This window comes from Patiria miniata, unplaced genomic scaffold, assembly GCF_015706575.1.
Source record: "Patiria miniata isolate m_02_andy unplaced genomic scaffold, ASM1570657v1 HiC_scaffold_8, whole genome shotgun sequence".
Lineage (NCBI taxonomy): Eukaryota > Metazoa > Echinodermata > Asteroidea > Valvatida > Asterinidae > Patiria > Patiria miniata.
The window spans coordinates 6,491,086-6,512,611 of record NW_024037075.1 but is presented as its reverse complement, the minus strand read 5'-3'; the positions used below and the strand labels follow the sequence as shown (position 1 = coordinate 6,512,611).

General features: G+C 38.4%; 1 protein-coding gene across 2 annotated transcripts in view; it reads right to left on the bottom strand.

Moving 5' to 3' along the window:
• Nucleotides 1-5,686: 5,686 nt before the first annotated feature.
• The window catches only part of LOC119719273 (cytidine monophosphate-N-acetylneuraminic acid hydroxylase-like), a 40,884-nt gene continuing 25,044 nt past the window's right edge, over nt 5,687-21,526 (bottom strand). For both annotated transcript variants that reach the window (XM_038188660.1, XM_038188659.1), the window contains exons 9-17: nt 20,121-20,256; nt 19,153-19,290; nt 16,726-16,773; nt 15,263-15,389; nt 13,806-13,928; nt 12,217-12,332; nt 11,410-11,546; nt 9,760-9,957; nt 5,687-8,266 (exon numbers count right to left, since the gene is read on the bottom strand). In XM_038188660.1, the coding sequence (XP_038044588.1) occupies nt 9,764-9,957; nt 11,410-11,546; nt 12,217-12,332; nt 13,806-13,928; nt 15,263-15,389; nt 16,726-16,773; nt 19,153-19,290; nt 20,121-20,256 (1,019 nt within the window). In that variant the 3' untranslated portion in view covers nt 5,687-8,266; nt 9,760-9,763. The remainder of the gene's footprint in view (nt 8,267-9,759; nt 9,958-11,409; nt 11,547-12,216; nt 12,333-13,805; nt 13,929-15,262; nt 15,390-16,725; nt 16,774-19,152; nt 19,291-20,120; nt 20,257-21,526) is intronic.

Below are 21,526 nucleotides of genomic sequence, written 5' to 3'. Positions count from 1 at the left end.
GCATATTTGTCCTTTGAAAAAAAATGTAGGTGGAATAACCAGCACTTTTTTGAAAATTTTGAAAATTGCTTGTTATTCTACCTATATTTTTTCAAAGGACAAATCTGCGATGACCCTATAGCCAAATATCTCTCTTAAGTCATAATCAGACTGTGTGCCAAATGCCATGTTTGTATCATCAAAGGCACAATTCATCCAAATATTTCTCCTATCTGCCCACTACTTACGTGGTAGTGGATTTTAAGAGTCCACAGTATACCGTCCTCAAAATATCACAGCATTCGGTACTATTAGGTACTTACATAGTGTCAAAATACAATAAAACATGTGGTGTTAAGGAAACTGCAAACAGGCAGCACGGGCAGAACTTCAAAGGCCTTGCTGTGGGACTCGTCAGCACAATTTTCACCTAGATACCATGACCACAAGGAGTTCAAACAACTATAAATATTGTTCAGATCTTGCCAAGTTGTTTCCGTCACTTTTTTCAAGGGAGTTTGCACAAATCTGGCCACATTCAAGAGAGAAAATCACGGTTATGAAATTCCATACCTGACACTCCGTACGTTTTTGGAGTGCCAGCGAAACGTCAGCAGACCAGTATACTTAAGAATATTCCTGGAACTACTTGAGGGTGAAAATTGTAACTCGTGTCAGATGATCGCAGGAATACTGCAGTGCAGCATCAAGTGGTTGTCCCAGACATCCTGCAAATGCTGTCCTGCAGTAACTCATTCATTTCATCGTTTATGTGTAGCATCAGGATAAAATTACCTTCTTATGCCTACATGTATGTAATAATTCAAACAACTTTTGGAGACATTACGAACCGACTGAAATTCTTGATATCACGTTTTGTTGTTTTCCATGTAAAAAAAAAAAAAAGCTTTAATGTGACCAATTTTTAAAAAATATGTGTGTATGTGTAGACCCAGACGTTTGTAGTGTCTGAACTGTATATAAAGTACATGATTGTATAAATATAATGTTAGCCCAGTCACTATTTCACTAAACCCTCGTAGTTCTGCACTAGTAATATCCTGGGGAACGTCTCATGCCTTCATATGCCACACCCAGAGTTTTACCAGCTATGTTTATGTGTTTCAAAAGTATATCAGATCTGGAACGAAACATGTTGACAATGTTAATGAGTCATCATTAAAATGGTTAATTAAAATGTACCGTTTTGTGAGAAAAAATGTGTTATGAAATTTGTTTATTAAAAAAAAAATGTTCCATTTGGTGTCACATTTCAGCAGTTTTTCTGCAGCGTGTTTCACGACGTTACTTATCACTTCACTCATTCAGTATAGAGCACGCAATTAAGTTATTACCTTAAAAACCTGCAAGATTTCACAGGAATACAGCACATACGATCACCATGTACAGGGTGGTACAAAAAAAGTTTACACTTTTTCAGAGGCAGATTTCTCAAAATTGATATTCCTAAACTACGAGATCTTGGTCGTATATGGTGAAAACGGCATTGAAAAGAAAGCTCAAGTTAACAAATAGCGGCCATCTACACTACAGAAGAATGGTAAAAAACTTGTTTATCCACATCTTTGACAGCCCCCGGTGCAATGATTTCACAGGACGCTTGAGACTACTATTCACTCCCAGTCAAGTAAGGCATTTCATCACAATTTGGTAGTTTTGTTTTTTGATGTTTGCAAATGGCATATATATTACCTTTACATTTTTGGATTCTAGATGCTCCGTGGTGCGATCTGAGGCAATTTCTAACTATAAACAAATCTTTTGGAGGAAAAGATGGTGGTGTACGTAGCCCAGGTGGACTCCCTTTCCTCCCTACGTTACTGAGCAGTGAAGACTTCGTCCCACCTGGGCTAGTGGTGTACGCAGTGCCTGCCTTTATTGTGACGTCACTTTAAAATAAAAAATCGGGTTCGTTTTTTTTGGGGGGGAGTGGGGGATTGGCCCCCCTCCCCGAATCCGCCCTTTTGCCGTATTCAATAATAAACTTCTACCAAAACATATATGTGTACTTAAAAAAAAAAAATGGCTGGCCTTGCAGTTTCCAAGTTACATTTTACGTTTTTTTTTTTTTTAAATCAGTCAACAACTTGATAAGTTTATGCAGCGATAAAAGTAAAAGATTACATGGTATACAGCGACTGTTTACAACTCACATGCAATCATATTTATTCAAACTTTCTATCAAGGTCAAAGTGTAAAAGTCATTCAGTGAAAATCACAATGGAATGTGATAAATATTAACAGTAATATTACACAACTGAGCAAGTGTATTCTCTGAAAAAAAGTGTCCTAGGTATTAATGTATCATTGCAAACCAGTAAATACATTTTTACAAACATTGAATTACGTGAATATTGCATCAAATTTACTGTTTTTAAAAACGTTAAAAATGCAAGCCCTGCTTTGTGGCGTGACACAGTGTCCACAGAAATGCAAAGTGACATGGGAATAAAGTATACACATCTAAATAAATGCCTCGTTGTCAGGAAGTGAATGAACCAAGCCAAATAATTTCACAAAATTAGGAAGCTCTAGACCACACACAACAGCAGTAGTACAGGGTGTCTCAAAAAAATGTAGCAGAAATAACGATAAATATTTAAAAATATAGCACTCTCTTTTTGCAAAACTTATCTACGGAGTCTGAAGGTGTAGTAAACACTCTACACAATGGTCTTTATCCCATCTCATTCGGACACCCCAGTCCAGAGATACAGCTAATTGAATGAAAGAACTTGAATTCCAAGTTGGGCCACTTGGTATCTAATGAAAGGCATTCACACACCAAGAAGGTGAAGAAAGTGGCCCAAACGAATTTTGAAAGGTTTTTACAAGCTTTACATGAAAGGTCCAAATCACAAAGAACAAAAGTATTGTCAAGGGTAAAGAAACACCTTCTGGTAAATTGTTTACAAAAAGAAACAATTTAGTTTCCTCAGAATTTTTTTTTTATATGACTGCTACATTTTTTGAGACACCCTGTATTTTACTATAATCACCACACATGCACAATCCATGAACATCATGCCCAATAAATGTAATCCAAGCATGTGATCACTGTGTGCTTTAACAACAAAAAACATCAGTGCGCTGCTATGTTTTAATTTGTTCCACACTGTCCCAACGACATGTTAAAAAAAACCTGCACTCATCATGTCCCGGATGAAGACCAGAACTATTACATTTTTGACATTGAATCAATAGACCAATCCATCAAGTCCTGCCCTATGGTATTTGGGCCTATCACAGTCACAATTTGAATGTATGTCCACACTATGTGTGCACCGAAGTCTGACGTGTGCACATACACGTGTGCATAACACATTCGTGCACACCAACATGTGTGGGTGTGCACGCATGTACGTGTTCTACATAACCCCCGAGGACCAACACACAAAGGGAGAACAACAGATCCTTTCTGTCCTCGGCGTTGGGTCTTTTGTTGGAAACGATACTCTATCGTAAGGTTGTGTGCTTAGTCCATGGGAGAGTGTTATATTACAGGGACAAAGGGAAACAAAAAGCATTGTCCTCGAGAGTATAGTAAAACACGACTGTGTGTACGCATGTGTTATGCACATGTGTATACTTCTTCTTGCGTATGCTTTTGTACAAAGGGAAACACAAAGCATTGTCCTCGGGCGGATAGAAAAACACGACTGTGATACATGTGTAATATATGACTGTAATACATGTGTATGTGCACGCATGAGCTGGCACATGTGTATGTGCATGCATGAGCTGGCACATGTGTCTGTGCACGCATGTGTTATGCGTTTGTTTATAGTGTAAATTGAGGACACACACGTGCAACATCAGATGAATTGAGGACAGGAACATACACATGCGCACAACACATGCGGCTGGAACATGTACATGTAGTGTGGCATTGGAGGCGTGCACATTATGTGCGCAGTGAGCAGGGCTTGATGGATCAGTCTATAATTACATGCGACTTCACACAATGGATCTACTTTTTGTTCGAAATGACTCAAGATTCCAGTGAATGACTCTAGCCTGAGACTAGATGTAATAACTTAAAAGACATGTATTCTACAAAATATAACAATATTATACATGTATATATAAATATTGTGACGACTGAATACAAAATGTGCATGCATACATGTATAATATCGCCTGGAAGATTAACACTAGTTTTGGTTAATACTGATCAGTACTGTATAGCACACCTTGAATATTTAACAGACTATAATGTATATAATTTCCTCCTGCTAACATACTATTGGCACGTTTCCTAAATTGCAAATAAATGCACAAAATTGAAATAAATATCATAACATGCAGCTAATATGGATACAAAATAAATATATCTGTGAATAATTTGAATCGAAGAATTCAGATTTTTAGGACGGGAGACGTAATTGGCAAAATGTAATTTTCAAGGAAAATTCTAGTAAGCAAACTTTGTGGTACATAAAGCATAAATTTTGCCCCCCCCCCCCCATTTTCAACAATCATTTTAACAAGAAATGTTTATAGGAAAATGAAGAACAATGCTGTATCTAAATATTGTGGTCAGTGCCATATATTATGGATTCTACATAAGGCTGACCACAAAATTTCGATCGAAACTTACAAAATAATTGTGCAATTCTTTTTTGATAAATATATTGCAACTCCTAACATTGGCAGGAGTTATTCAGCCCAAGAATTAAACCAACAACTTACAGAAATGATAACTGCTTTTGCGCAGGTAAATATTCTCCCTCTATCTCACCTGTATCTAATAGATTTAGCAGTAAAGGCCATAGGCACCTGGACTACACTGACGATCTAAGCTACAATGTAGTACAATCTTTACACATTCAAGCCTCTTTGTATTTTTCTCTAAATCATGAATACGATTTGAAAATAGAACTAGACTGTAAAGTTAAAAGATAAAATGATGAAGAATATACAGTTACATGTGATTAGCCTCAGTGTTTGAAGAAAAACAGACAAGAAAGCTTAAAGATAAGCTGAAGAAAAAGTACAGTTAATAAGCCTCAGTTCTCCCTCCTTCTTCAAGTATACACTTAAAGATATTCAATAAATCTTGGACGATTTACAGTCTTTGGTAGCAAACATGGTATCAAAATGTAGCTAACAAAATTTCCCAAAGGTCTACCGGTATATAAATGACGTCAGCATAAGACGATCAGATTCAAAATTATGACCCCTCCAATGAGTGGGGACTTTCGTTTTTTTGCGGTGTTTACATTAAACTCTACAGTAGGCCTATATATTGAATTCAACCTCAGTTTGTGTGACCTGTAAGTAAAATCCTGCATATTTTCAATTCAGCGTATGCAATAAATTGACAAAATTTGTCATTTCATGGAAAATACGTCAGCAAGGACAACAATGAAACAAGCTTAAACTTTGCGGTAACATTTGCTTACAAACAGTAATGTAACAGTGAAACTCTCTGTGTACACAAGTGTCAATTAAGTTAACAGTGAAGACATTCAAAGTAAGCAGACATTTAAAGTAAGCAGGATTTTTTTTAAGAACCACATATCCAGTACTGTGAAATTGGACCTGCTGTCTGGCTTGTACTGGTTTGTACCAGTTGAAACTGGTTTAGTCTGGATACAAGTTTAGGCAACTGCCCATATTGAACTCTTAGGTACACAACTGCAGTACCCTGGAACTATATACAGTGTACCAATTTAAAACTCTCTGAAAAAAAGTCCAATTTAAATTCTCTGAAACCATCAACAACATCTCCAACAACTTTCCAAACTATTAAAAACAGATTACATATTCTCTTTTCCAATACAATTCAATACAAGTTTTCAATAATAAACAATAACACTCGTAAATATATATTTCTACAGCAATATCAATCGTGCATCAGCCATGTGATAAAAAAACAAAAACACTTTACTTTCGGTGGTAAAATTGTGACATAAAACCATTTGCATTTTAAAATAAAAAAAAAACTACTAATATTTGGACGGCAAAAGGAAGTAAAAAGACTGGTTAAAATACTGTTGAAGTCCAATCGTTGGCACAAAGCACACACACACACACTATCTACCACAGCACACATGCCATTAAATATACCTTATATATATATCCATTTTCTTAAAAAAAAAAAAACCAACAACATCAGCATGTTTGTCTCCACATAAAAAAATTGTCCACATCTCTGTAGTATTTTGGTCTGAGCTTTAAAATTTTTCATTTGACACAATGGTAAAAAATGCATACCTTGTGCAAAGCCACAAACTGTACATACATGTATATTAACATGTAAGTTTTTGCAATTGCAAAACCTAGAACGTGTAGCTTCTCAGTATTTATAACAAGGTTTTCAACATCAACATTTCTACATGTTTTCTGCGTTTACGTATGCAGGTATAGAAATATACAAAGCTCTCTATACAATAGTTTTGTTGTTTCCAACCAGATTCGTTGCATACTATGTGCTGCAGTGATACGCAAAAACTATTTCATGTAGTTAAAAGTGAGACAGGGAGAAATAGCAAAATATATTCCTCTAATTTATTTCACGTAGTTCTGTGTAATAATTGGTGCAAAAAACTATTGCATTTGCTCAAAAAGTTTGGTGAATATTTGAAAAACACAATTTCACAAGAGAATTCAACTGTCCTGCTTCGACATCTCTAGTTGCCTGAACCAAATAGGCGAAACTGTTGACCGACGAAGCTCACGTTTGCGAGTCTGTATTTCATAATCTAAGAAAATTTTCTCAAGAAAGGAGATTTTTAAGTCAAACCAAATATCAACCCTCGCCCCCCCCCCCCCCCCCCCCGCCAAAAATAAAAAAACAAAACAACAAAATAAAAACAACAACAACAAAACCCACACATTCCTCATCAGCCATCTCGTCATATCTACAACAACCCATCTTTGGTCAAGTTAGTAAATAAATTGAAACTTTAAAAACCCTGAAAAATGATCAAGTATTCGTGTAAAATTCCTCCAATATAATACAAATACTGGCTATCAAATCAAGTCAATGATGTTGTTATACGCAACCGGATCACTGCCGTCCATCACCCAAACTTATGTAAAAGTTATCATATAACCAATTTAACCAAGTACAATATCCATGTACAACTGTGTATAAGTCTGTGAATACTTTTTTTAAATGTTATTGTCATAGACAGTATTAGCAAATAAAATCTTTGGTTTGACTATATCGAGCTACCCTTCAGCTTGCAGAACTTTAAATAAATACAGAACATGCATAAATGCAAAACTACGGTACATATACATTTTGTACACTCGGACTTTTGTACAGACACTACAGATAAAAAATAATTAAAACAGAGTACATGTATACTGGCAGGATGAAGCAGATTTAATTTCTAACATAAATACACTTTGGTGTAAAATATATTGTCCAGTAAAAATTGATTTTAGTGCGGACCCAAATTTCAAATCAAGGGAAGTTTCCACTTAATAGAATTAAAACTTTCTTTGGAAAAAAAGAAATCTGGTGAATATTTCTAGGTTGATACAGAATGTTTCATACAATTAAGTGGAAGTCTTAAGCACATATTTGGTTTCTCCTAGAAAAAAAAAGGACTTTAAAAACTCCGGTTTAAAAAATATGAAATACTGGTATTACAAAAAAAATTAGAATTAAAGGACATCAATAACAAAATTATATTTTCATTTAGAATTAAAGGAAGTAGCTTTGATGATTAGTTTTCAATTTCTTAAGTTGTCTTTTGGAACAACAAGGAAACTCAGTCAGGAACTACTTACTTTTCCAATTTTGATGAAAGCACCAATGTTTTATTTTAGGACATGTTTTTCCAAACAAAACATTCAATGAAAAACAAAAATTCTTTAAAATCTGTCACTTCCTTATCCCTCAATAAACATGGGTCACTTTAAGATATCACAATCAATTTTTACAGGACAATGATAAATAAGCACTTATACATAGAACTATATAAAAAAAACTATACATAATAGCACACATGCAACGGTCTAAATAATAGCACACTTTGTAGACATAAATAAAATATTTCTGTGAAGCCTCTTTGTGGATTGTGTAAAAAAAAAAACAGTTCTGAACATTTCAGACGGATATATAATTCAGCTATATGGAGTAGTTTTTATGTACATGTTTGTTCATTGGAAGTACGATACAGTACCCTGTTCATGGTTTATGTTAACGTCTGATCAACTTACGCTCCTTAAACGTGCTGTTGAGCAATGTAATGTTGATGAAGGAAGAAGACTTTCAACAAAGATGGGGAAGGTCATTCGGCAGACGAACCTGAGCAGAAAAATTTAAAAAGTTCAAACACTTACCATTTTATTTTTTCATAAGATGGAATGTTTGCGTCGGGGTGATGTAAATCAAATGAGGTTTTGCCCTTCACCATCGTATAAACACTATATACATTATGTTTTGGTTTACTATTTTAATTTCATCTTTAGTAGCCTGATCATGCACTATGTACTGTGGCTATAGAATCTAGTAGTGTGTATTCAAGGGTAGTACAGGAACCAGGTACCCTATTGAAGTAAAACACAGCTACCCGGGTTAAAAAGAAACCAAACCCCAAAATTCAAATCTTGGAAGTTGTCTGAAGGGATCGATAGCTTTAAGATGTAAACTGCAACTTTCACGAGCGTCATCTGTCGCGTGCTAAATTGCACATAAATGTGAAATCTGTTTTGGTTTTCCAAGTAGCCTGGTTTTCATTTTGAAAATTCCCCACAAATGGCATAGTCTGACATTGTCGAAGGATCAGACATTGACGTGGGCAAAGCCAATCAGAACGTGCGCCAGCCAATCGGAGTGGTCTTTAGAGACTGTGACATGTTTTCGATCAGAAATGTGGACTAGCCGTGGATTGGTCAATTTGGATGCTTTATTTGTGTATTTGTGAAGACACTCGCTGAATGGTCAGAATGTCGAGGTCAAGATGCAGACTTGTTTTGCATAATTAATCGCCGAATCTGCTCGCATGTCCAAGACCCTTGCTGTGCCAGGAGATATTCCAAAGACTACAAATGGCATTTATAACCTTTCTTTTTCATTGTCTGAGAACTTACTCAGCAGTTGGTAAAATTGGATACGGGTACCTGATCCCATAATCTGGGTACTCGGGTAATGGGTACTCGGGTAACCAGTTCTGATGCACATCCGTTACAGACTCCATGCATGTACAGTATCCAGTAGAAGAGCTCCAGTGGTCCATGCATTGCGCAAAGTACACATACGCCCAGCCTATTTTACTCTGAATGTGTACAAATCCGTTGCATCTTCGCGGAAGCGTCAGGCACAGCCTGAAATGTGATCAAGAGTCCCTCCCAATGGTCTCCCCCAACTCTCTCTTTGTAACCGTTGACAGGGTATTCGTTCATATAAAAGTAGCAGTGAGGCAAAATTTGCTTAAAATAATGTTTGTCAGCCCTGAAATGTGCTCAGTTTATCACAATCTTTCTGCTAGAGTTTGCAAAACTGTTCTGTTTAGCTGTTCCATGAAATAGATGCTACTGTCCCTAAAATCTCAGCTTGGAAGGAACAGAAGAAAGGAAAAGACGTTGTTTGTAGAAGTAGGTGTGGACAACCAAGTAGGTGTAGTCAACAGAGAATTCTTGCAACAAGGCAGATACTGAAACCCTTTATTCACTAATAATGTTGAGTAACATCGTAGTCGACTTTCTTCCCAGTCCCTAAATCTACTGAATTATGAGGCTGTATAGTTAGCACAGCTTGTCTGCTGTTGGGCAGATCCTTAAAATGTAACCACCGCTTACCAGACTAATCGGCCTTTGTTTTCCACAGAGCCACGCCCACACCCAGCGCAGCCACGCCTATCATCAGTGGCCCTAGCCAGTGCTTGACCATCCCGTTGCCATTGGGTGCGGGGGGCAGGTCCCAGGTAGAGGCGTGGTTCCCAAGACCGTTGGAACTAAGATGGGTGCCGTTCCCTGTAATGCCGTTACCCTGAATGTCTGTGAAACAAGAAACATTGGGTCTTAATAATTAATCTAGTGACCACAATAAAAAGGTAGACCTGATGTGGCAACATGCTCAATAGTATGTCATAATTGTGCACCAAATGCTTTGGCTAGTAGAGTGTCTTCTGCTTGCCAAATGAGAGGGGAAAAAATGGGTCATTTCCATGAATGCCTGCGAGTCAAGAAAAAAATGGATTTTGCAGTCAAAATTGTTTGCCACATTTAGAAGGCACAACGGAGGTGGCTCCATGTTTGCTCTTAAAGGTACAGTCCATCATTTGTAATTTGTGCGTTTTGTTCGTTTGAAGCAACAAACGTGCTCAAAATCCAAAGAAGGGTGCTGAACAACTAACCTGGGGTGCGTTTTAGTGGTCGTAACCAAGAATTGGTTCTGTTGTTTCTCTGTGGTTAATTGTTCTGGGGATTTGAGTACTACATCATCAGGCGTAATTCTTACCAAATTAATATTGCCAAAGAAATTCACCGACAAGAAACAACTGAACCAATTCTTGGTTATGACCGCCAAAACGCACCCCTGGTGAAGATTCAGCTCAACTTCAGCTGCATATTTCGAGAAAAACAACATTCTAGGATCTTGATTTCAAATCAAAAGTTGCTGAATCATGTTTTGAATTGGGCCTGAATTCAGCGTCCGAGACACGTTCTCACTGAGCCGATTGCACTGAACTGACAAATTACAGCAACCGCGCACGTGTGCGTCGTGCAACGCTTGTGCGCACTTCGCCGAATAAAAAAAAGAACTACTAATGGAAATTAGAACTAACGGAAACGAACTACGTTGGAAAGACCTTCTTTCATTGATTTCTTCAAAACGACAGCTTGCCAGAAAGAATCATTTCACAGGGAGTTAAGTCCCATTTCTATCTTTAAACACGTTTTGGATAGCTGCAAATGATGGACTGTACCTTTAAAAAAAAGTATGTGACCTCTTCACTAGCATGGTTCTACTTCAGTAATGCTTTCTTACTGTTTTCGCCAGATCAGGAGACACCTCACTAACTATCCAAGACACAGTGTGGAAAAGTTTATCTTTAACAGGGTTTTCAGTTCGGTGCTGGTTTTAGTACAAATGTTCACACAAATTGTCAAAAATGATGTTATCTGCAATGTTGACAAATGCCACCATCAGGTTGTATTTTCAGGCAGGCTGGTAACCAGGCTGGATTCAATGTCCACATTGTTGACCAACAGATGAGGGGAGAAAATTGACTCGGGTGTCTGTTTTTTTTTTACCTTTTAAGTGCTTTTTAAATTTGTTTTGACAATATCTCTGTGAATTGCTTTCACACTTTCTAGCACAGGTTTTTATTTTTAATAAGCTACCCTCAAAAGCACAACTCAAAACCCCCTCTAGTGGTTAAAGTGCAACAATGGCAGTCAATTTCTTGTATGCACACAGACATTCCAGCATTCCAGTCCACTTACGGTGATTAGTAGAGGTAGATTCTAGACTGGGTTTCCATATATCCTTTCTAGGCGCCCCTTTTGTCTTCATGTCTTTCAGGAAGCCGTCCCAGTCTGGTTCCGTCTTTGGCAGATGAATCTGCATGTGGTTCCAGAACCTGGGGGAAAAGAGATCAAACTTTAATCAGAATTAGACTTAGAAAATGCAGCCATGAAAACCCTGCTACAAGACCAATATTTCAACTGTACATGGAACTGCTGCAGCATAAAGAGTTATATCGCTCTCATGTATTATAAACCCAATGATACCCACCCCAACCTAACACAGTTTAATCCATCTTATCCTACACCATGTGAGCTAGACCAAAGTGTCCCAGCCTAGCCCAGCTTAGCCCAGCCCAGCCCAGCTCAACCACCGCCCAGTCCAGCCAAGCTCAGCCATCAAGCCCACCAAAGCCCAACCAAGCCTAGGCCTGCCCAGTTGCCGTCCAGCCAAAGCCCAATCCAACTCGGCACAGCCAAGTCCAGTCAGCCTTACCCAACCAAACCTAACCGACCCAACCCAACCAACCCCCACCCCACCCAGCCCAGCCCAGCCCTGCCCAGTCCTGCTGTCGCCCAGCCAAGCCCAATAAAACTCAGCCCAGCCAAGTCCAGCCCAACCCTACAGCCACCCAGAACCCAGCCCAACCCAACCCAACCCAACCACAGCCTACCAATCCCAGTCCACCCTCCCTCACTGACAAATCCAAGCCCAACAACACCAACTGTGCCCCATTGCAATACAATCCAATTCACTGTATGCCATGTAATCATGCATTTCCTTACAGGTAGTGGAATGTGTCCGGTTCTCGTGAGATGCGATTGCAGAACCCAATGTACAGGTTGTCCCAAAATAGACCTTTCTTCACTGTTTCCCGATGCACACAAATACGATTCTCCATCTGCAATCAAAATGTGACCAACTAAAGCATAAATCTTAGAAATTAAACCAAACATGTTGATCAACAACACAATTACACATTTCTTTGGACCTTGTCGCTCTTCTATGACATTTTTCTCAAGTGCACTGAATGTCTGTGTGCCGTTTTCTATGGTCTGTATTCTTACCACTGAATATGCCGTCCTGACATCTGAAGGGTATACGAGAAACAACATAGTGCACAGATTTGAATGAAGTTTATGAAAAATTTATAGTGTGAAACAGTTAAGAGTTGCTCAGAAAGACTCTCATATAGGTCGCCTGTCTGAAACCAAAATCAATTTGGGTCAACCTGATTTGCTCCTCAAAGTATTTGATTCAGTCTGATATGGCTGTCCCTTATTTGCCAATAAGGGTATTACCTAGCAACGACGTCCCATGGGCGGGACATTTAGCTGGTTGACGCGCACCGTTTCTTGTGTGTGACGCACGTACACCAGGGGATTCAGTTGTACTATGTACATGCAGTGCTAGTGGTGGAGCGCGTCACCCCCAACTGTACTTTCTTTGCCAGTGAGGGGGTACTTGTGAACGGAGCGGATAGAGTAGTCTTGGTTCCAAGACATCATTAGCAGTGCGATGCTTCAGCGTGCACAGGTTATTGGACTGTGCAGGGATTCACTTAAGCGGGCGCCCTTTACATACACGCCAACAGGCCGCAAGGGACATCTTGGTAATTTCGTATTTCTGCTCAAGGAATTCCGAGCAGAATTGTGTGTGAATTTGCATGCGTGCATGACGTAAGCATGTCTGGTTTCTGCATATGTACTGCAGCTTGCAAGCAAGCCTGTAAGAGTCGTTGGATAAAAAATTTTAACCTTGTGGATGAAGCAGTCAATTTAGCAGCAAAGAAATTGGGCCTTGGAAGGCTAAAAATCAGAGCTCTTCATCAATTTGGATGTGGCCATGATTCAACCGAACCGGTCGAGTGGTTAGCGGCTAATACTGTCGATTGCACGTGTACAGTACATCACCTGACTAATGGTCTTTGGAAGAACCCTTTTTCACCAATACGTATGTGTTGCTATTTTGCATATTAAGCCATGCCCTGTTGCAATGTGAAATTCCCCAGACGTTCTTTGCGTGCGGTTTGTCGACCCGAGTCAGGTTCGTGAATGGGAACATGAATACTGCTGCGTGGTACAAAGGCTGTACCATCTATTTTGAACTACCCCACTACAAATGTATTGCACTAAGACTAGGTATAGATTTGATAAGCATATTAAAGGTTTGGTTACCAAAATATTACCAATTTACTTGAATGATTAAATGCTGCTGCGTGGTACAAAGGCTGTACCATCTATCGTGAACTAACCCGCTACAAACGTCTTGCACTAAGGCTAGGTATAGATTTGATAAGCATATTAAAGTTTTGGTTACCAAAATATTACCAATTCACTTGAATGATTAAATGCCAGTTTGTTATCTAGCGTACCTCGATGTAGCTATGATCTCTGGTTGGTCGCTCCGTTGGGAAAGCTGGTTCCTCTCCAACAAAGTCTACCATGAAGTCATAGCTTCCTGGAATGGGCTGAAAATCTTCACCTCGCTCAATCATCTTACAACAACAAATTATAAGGCACACTTAATGAATATCACCAAAACAGCGTCAGACCATAGAGCTATATTAAACTACTAGAGCGCTGACTCATATACAAAGTGATGCCTGCTGAAGTGCATCCATGTTTATGCACAAACCTGTGGAAAACTCAATATTTGTTTACGTCTTTTGTACGGCTATTTGCATATCTGCATTTGTATTCTATACAGGTGTATTATTGAAGCCGATACGCCCAAAACCGAAACACACAATCAGCAAATGAGCGTTTCATTTTGCTCTACGCAAACAGTGCAATGCGTGCGCATCTCCACTGCAGTGACTTTTTTCAAACTGTCGTGACGCGCTCAACTTGTTTGCGTACGTTCTACTTGCGCATTGCATTTAGAGTATTATACACTTTCAAAATTCAATCCATCTAATTTTATTATGTTCTACAAACACGCACATGACTTCAAAATGTCTGCGCCCTGGACGGCTTCAAAGCCCGGCAGCGTGCAAGAATGAGAAGTTAGCGCTCTAGTAATTCAATATAGCTCTATGGGTTAGACAGACTCGTCATTTCTAAAATGTCAGCAGCTCATATTATGTCTCTGTACATTAAATTTTATAAAATTAAAATTAAACGAGAAATACTTAATTAAAATACTTAATTATAGTTAAAACTGGTCCCAGAGCACACAAAATTCTAATCAAATGATTTAAAATAGCTAAATCACTGGAAGTCTTTTCATGCATCTGTGTCGATCCACAGACAGTTGGTGACTAGCCGCAGCCACTGACAATGACCGATTCCAAAACTGGATTATAAGGCCACGACGGTTTTATTTAACTACCTTGTTTATTAAACATTTTAAAACTAAGTTGATAATTAATATTCATAAATTGCATCAAGAAACTTAAAATTCAATGACAATTTTGTACATCAATTATGCACTAGGATCGTACTAGGGGCGAGCTTTGCTGCGTATTTGAATCTGGCGACGGTTACCAGGATTTTCCAAAACTCGGCGTGGTCTCCATTTTGGATTCGCCTGCTAAGATGATATTTGGGTCCCTTTTAGGATTACAGGTCAACATTTGTCAATGTCTTCGTACAGAAATATCAACTGTATGACATACGAGGCAGGTAATGTTTTTGAAAAATTTGATTGGAACATTAAAAACTATAAGTGATAAAGTGAATTCGGAAACGAAGCCAAGCTTTGAAATAGGGCCATCAATGTCGTCATATTTATTTTTAGCCGTGGAGGTTGCCTGACCTACAATTTGAACGTCTGGGCTTTGGAGGAAATTGTCAGGTCAGGGAACCAGACTACTGTTTTGCTACTCACTCTGATGACTAGGTTGTAGTTCTTGAAGCCTGTCCATCTGTAGTAGAACTCAATCCACTCCGGGTAGGCAAAAATCTCCTCTTCTATATTCCTGTTGATCTCATTGATATATTTCTCAAAGTTCCAGCTGTAAAAGCAAGTGAAAAAAAACCCCAAAACATCAAATTGGAGACATCATAAACATGAAGATCTTAATATTATAGCCCCAGGAAAATCTGATCAATTTGCTAACCAAATCCTAATGGATTTGACATTTTCTAAACTAAGTTCCCTCCCAAATTCATCTCGAAAAATATCTATTGATATGCAAAATTGGATAACGTTTGGTCTTTAAAGGGAACAACATACAACAAGTGGGGTCAGGGAACCAGACTATAAGAACATGATTGTTTTTCTAGGTTTTTCCAGCATCAATGAACCCCAAACTTCAAACAAGTCAGTGTAACAATATTTGCTATGAAATACTAAAAAATTACAGCAAAAGTTATTGCCTTTAGCTTTACAAAGTTTCTGTCCAAATGTAGAACTTTTTGGCCATTCTGAAAGAGTTTTGACCCCAAATTTGATTTTCAGATTCCACATCGAGAGTAATTGCAGAATATCCCGCTGCTCAGAAATCATATGGCTACGCGGACGGAATCGCTAGGGCAAAAAAATCTAGTTCAAAAATCTAGTGCGGCTACAGAGTGGAGGTCCCTTGAGAATGAAGCAATGCAAAACGAATGGGAATTACTAAAAAACAATTCTATGTCCAAACTAACTACCCTGTTGCCGGCTATGCGGTAGGGAGTGGAGGTCCCTTGAGAAGGAAGAAATGCAAAATGAATGGGGATTGCTAACAAAAATCTAAGACCGAAACAACTACGATACCCTGTTGCCGGCTACCCGACTACAGGGTAGAAGTCCCTTGAGAATGAAGCAATGCTAAACAAATGGGAACTGCTAAAAACAATTCTAAGTCCAAACTAACTACCCTGTTGCCGGCCATGCAGATACAGAGTGGGAGTGTGATGCGTGCAGGTAGCACTTAAAAGGGTTATTGAAGATACCGGTAATCAACCATGACTCTATAGCCGGCTACACGGTGGATAGATCGAGTGGCGGGGTATTCTGCAATTGTGCCCCAAATCGTAGCTTAAACCATGTTCACTGCCTGTGCACTGTGGAGTATTAGAACCCAAGGACACATTTGGTAACTTAAGCAATTCATCAACAAGCCCCATGTCAAATGATAATGGCTGAGCTCTACAAATATACATGCATCAAAACACACTGCAAAGCCTGGAAGAAGATAAATGTCAGCAAAGTCAAAGGTTAATGAATTAAAAATGCAAAAAAAATCTGGTCGCTCAAATGAGCATGAACACAAATCAAACTAGCGAGTAACGGTCATAGTCTCCAACTATGTAATTATCATTCTTTCAATTTGTATGACTGTTTATGTATAAAACAGATAAACTCACCTGTCTTTGTATTTCTTTGTGCCTGCAGGAGGGTCCTGTATATAGTCACTGGGCAAAAAAATTAAGACAAACATTTTAGATAAATTCACTTCTTAATTCAATGTTTAATTTTTTTAAATTTTAATGTTTCTGGCAATGGCAGTGGCTACAATATGCGCCGCAGCACCTTGTAAACCCTTATAAGCTGGGTCTTATATTTCTCATAAACTTCATTTACCTGTCTTTAGTAATAGACATAATTACCAGCGCCTCGAGTACCGTACCTAATTGTTGGTAGATACGTGCACTATATAAGACTCGGGTATTATTATTATTACTATTATTAATTTTGAGTCTCAAAGTTATGCAAACTATGTTGTTGATATCTGTGTGTAAAAAGCACTCTTTGGAAAAAAAATTATGGAAATAATATTTTTTAAAGTTTCACTAATATTTCATTGCACATCTCAAACTTTTTTTTCTGATAAGGACCACGTTTAGTAAAACATAATTTATATGCTGTGAAACCTCTGTTTCATATCCTACAGTTATATCTGCAAAACTCCTACCAACAAAGATTTTTTTATATTCTTTTATAAAGATCTTTTTTTATATGCAGATTTGAAAGTTGTATATTACAACACGGATCTCAATATTGTCATTTACGACATAAAGGTATGAGCCCAAATAGTCAATAAGTTATGTGCAGTTCTAAATAAAAGTGGAATATTTCAAATTTATAAATTTAACAAAACTTTTAACTAACATACCAACCAATATCAATTTGCACATATTTAAATTTCAATATTCAATAAAATCATAAATGTGCCACATGTTCTACATTTAAATGTGATATCTATTAAAGAAACCTCCAAATTTAACCTTGACGATATCAACAGACTGCTCTTTTAGTTAGAGCAGTAGCACTACAAAAGCCTATCTTTCAATGCTCGCTTTTTTAAATCACAAATCAAACACCGTTGCTATAAACACAGGTCAACACAGCTCTTATCTTGTCCAGGAGAAAGTGTTAACACAAGAGGACAAACAGACTCCTGGAGTTCAGAACAAGGTTTAAACAGTCTGAAAGTCAACACTACTTGATCAAGTATGTATGACTAACTGTTTGTTTTGTTGAGCTGCCTGCTGAGGCAGACTGTCTTTAATCACTGCAAACAAAATCCTGTGTGTTGGTTTGGGACAATACCAACACTGGGTCTGATCCTCAGTTCAGTTGTGCTGGGTCAACAGATTCCTCAGATAAAACCAGAAGTCATGTTCTTAAGTAACAGTGCAATAGATGTTTTGTTCAATTTGTATTGAATCTGACATGACAAAAAGCAGATCAGCTTATAGTCAAAGGGCCAAACATACATGTTATATCTACAAGAGTTGTATTGATAATTTTACAAATTCAGCTGGAGAACGTCTTACCACATCTTGAGAGGAAAGGCAGTAACAAGGAAACTATTTTGTGAGAAACAAGCTTGGCTTCTATGCTGAGTAATATCCCCACATAAATATGAGCATCTCAAGACGTTATGATGCTGTACAGCTGGAATTTGAGCATGGGATATGTCCCTTACAACATCCACGAGTGTATTCTAACAAGCCCATGCAGAGTAAAACTCTCATCACTGATTACTTGACTCTTAACACAAAGTCTCAGAATTGGTCTAGGAATGTTTATAAGATGTACTGGACAAGACTAGGGTTACCTAATCAAGCTGGACCACAAAGTCTCAGTTAAGGATGTTATCAACATGTATACTCAGACATACTATACTCTGTATACTCTGTGCAGACCAGTAAATAGGCCCAAAATTGCCTACGCTGGCCAAATCACAATTTACATGCCTCAAATTCTCCGGTATTAGAGCATTTTGAGGGCAGTGAGCTTAAGGATTTGTAAAAAAGGAGGGTGGAAGCCATGCAGAGGACTGCTAGCTTGTATTAGTGTGAAATGTGGATAAAATTAGGCCATAAAATGGCCCTATTTTACAATGGAGTGTAGGTGTCCATTTCCAAACTGGCGATGTGCTTCAGGCCTGCTTTTACTAGGGGTGACCATCATTGGGTGGAATTTTCTCCCAAAATTTTCTCCAAAAAGTCATTTGATAACCCCCAAAAAATTAAAAGGAAAATGAAAGATGATGAAATAAGCTTTAGTTTGATGTGTGTCTGAAACACCTTGGAGAGTTGTGAGTAGTTTTAATAATTTTGGGGAGTGCGCGTAATTATCACCGAGGTCTATGGCAGTCAATTGAATGGTCTGCAACCTTCAGGTCTGGCAAAAGTACAACCAAACGGGATACCTACGTCAGAAAATGAGTATTTTTTTTTACTTCCATGTAATGTTGGAATACTGACCAATGGGAAAGGTGCATTTGCTTATTAATATGTATGAGGTGTCAAACTGTCCAGTAGACTATGAGTATTCTGGCCTACCTGTCTCCCTGAATGGCCTTCTGTAGATCCAGCACAGCCCCTGGACTGGGGCTCCAGGTCTTGATGTGTGGGGAATACTTCTTGATTAGCCTGTTGAGGGTGTCCGGGTCGTTCTTAATATTTGTGGATTTGATATAACTGTGGGAGAGAAAACAAATAAAATACCAATGGTTTTGTTGATTATATAAAAAGCCTTCAACCTCCACGTACTATATTCATTGAATTCATATTTTAATACTTCGTAGCCTGGCCAACATATGAGCAATTTTGCCCCCGAAACGATGGGAAAAATGAAAGGAAAAATGAAAGGAATAAAATAAATTATCAATCATTTTAAACTTGTTTTTTTTTCTTATTTAAAGCTACAGGCCATCATTTGCAGCTATCCAGAAAGTAACTGACGTAATTGAGGTGGAAAAACATACTTGGTTGAAAGATAGTAAAGGGACTAAACTCCCTGTGAAAGTATTCTTTCTGGCATGCTGTCATTTTGAAGAAATCAACGAAAGAAGGCCTTTCAAACAATGCGTCTATTCGGCAAAGAACGCGTAAGCATTGACATGACGCACACGCGCGTGCGGTTGCTTCAATTCGTCGGATCAGTGCGCGACATCGCGTAGCTGCAATCGGCTCAGTGAGAACGTGTCTCGTACACTGAATTCAGGCCCAATTCAAAACATGATTCAGCAGCTTTTGATTTGAAATCGAGATCCTAGAATGTTGTTTTTCTCGGAAATATACAGCTGAAGCTGAGCTGAAACTTCGCCAGGTTATCTGTTCAGCACCCTTCTTTAGATTTTGAGCATGCTTGTTGCTTCAAACAAACAAAATGCACAAATTACAAATGATGGACTGTACCGGTACCTTTAATTTAATCTCCCCAAAACTTCATTTCCAATGGAAATGGCACATTAGCCTTTGCTTTGGTGCTGAGTCTGAACCAAGCATGCGTAGTGAGTGTTACTTACTGATCAGAGGGGTGAGCCTCAACAAAGTAACCGGCGAAAGGACAATAGATGACAGGTGATACGTCCCTGACTAGCTGCATCTTGTAGTACAGCAGCTTACGACGCTCACGCTTGACAAACTGAGCCTTCCATTCCTCTGCAAAAACAAATAGTACAAAGGAAGAAAACATCATCAGTGACCAAATTGTTGGGAGAACAACGATGTCAATCTGTATGCTACATGTAATCTGCTCACTTTGGAATCTTGCTTTTCCCCTTCTTATAATATGTCTCAGTTAAAACACAATGTTAATAGGTAAATATGCCGTTTCTTTTCAATTCAGGCGATTCACAATGCAGTGCGCCACCAAGAGTTTGCCATGGAGAGTCCATTTTTCAAGTTTACGGCTGACAAAACATGGCCATTTGAATGAGTGTCAGTAGACAACTTGAGCTAATTTGTTATAGATTGGGGCATAGCGTTCTGTCGCCTTACAAAAAAAACCACCATATTGATAAATAGAAAAGAAATGGGCAAACAGATACTCGAATCACATACGAAACTGTCGGACCGGAAAAACTAACAATATCACGCTGTGAATTTGTTGACCATCTCCCACTGAATTGTGAATCGCAGGAATTGCCTGCTCTCTTCTTTTACTTTCTCGTTTTCTCGTAGTCACCACATGAGTGGCCTTTATCCTTGTGGTTAATGATCCCATTAACCCTAACTCCCTAGCATGATTTACTAGGAACCATACCCATCCTGGCAAATTCCAACACCATATGGGAAACTGCGCACACATATTTCTGACTTAGTTTCTGGAGGTGTGCCAACCCAATGTAAAAGACTGTCAGTTTAGGGGTACTGCACCCATCCTGACAGATTCCAACTATACATCGTCGGTCGCACCACGAACCGGCGTATCTCGATTTTTTGCCAAATTGAGTTTTTGTCATTAACGTTATGATTTCATCAAAGTGCTCATTCTCAGAAAGTTTTATTCCAATCGGAGTTCTAATTAACTAAGAACGCTAATTAGACTGTGTGGCGTATCTCTAAAAAATGAAAAATGCTGCACCACGAAGTGGCGTATACTTTACACGCTAATTCCCATAGTGCTATGACGTCACAAAAGAGCGTCGACATGAAAAATTGGAATTTAGCGTTTCACGAACCGACGTATCTCCGTATCTGGCACACGGCCACTATTACGCGCGTTGTATGACATACAATAAACATGATAAAAATCTGTTTCACGAAGTGACAAATAGCTTTGGAACTAAATTTCTCAAAAACTAAGCAACTCAGATGCACACGGATTGCATACAATAAAGTTCAATCTATAATTTAATAGCAAAAACGAAACAGCTTGAATTCTTACACAGAGAGTATATGGAATGAGCCTACAAAATAATGACCAACT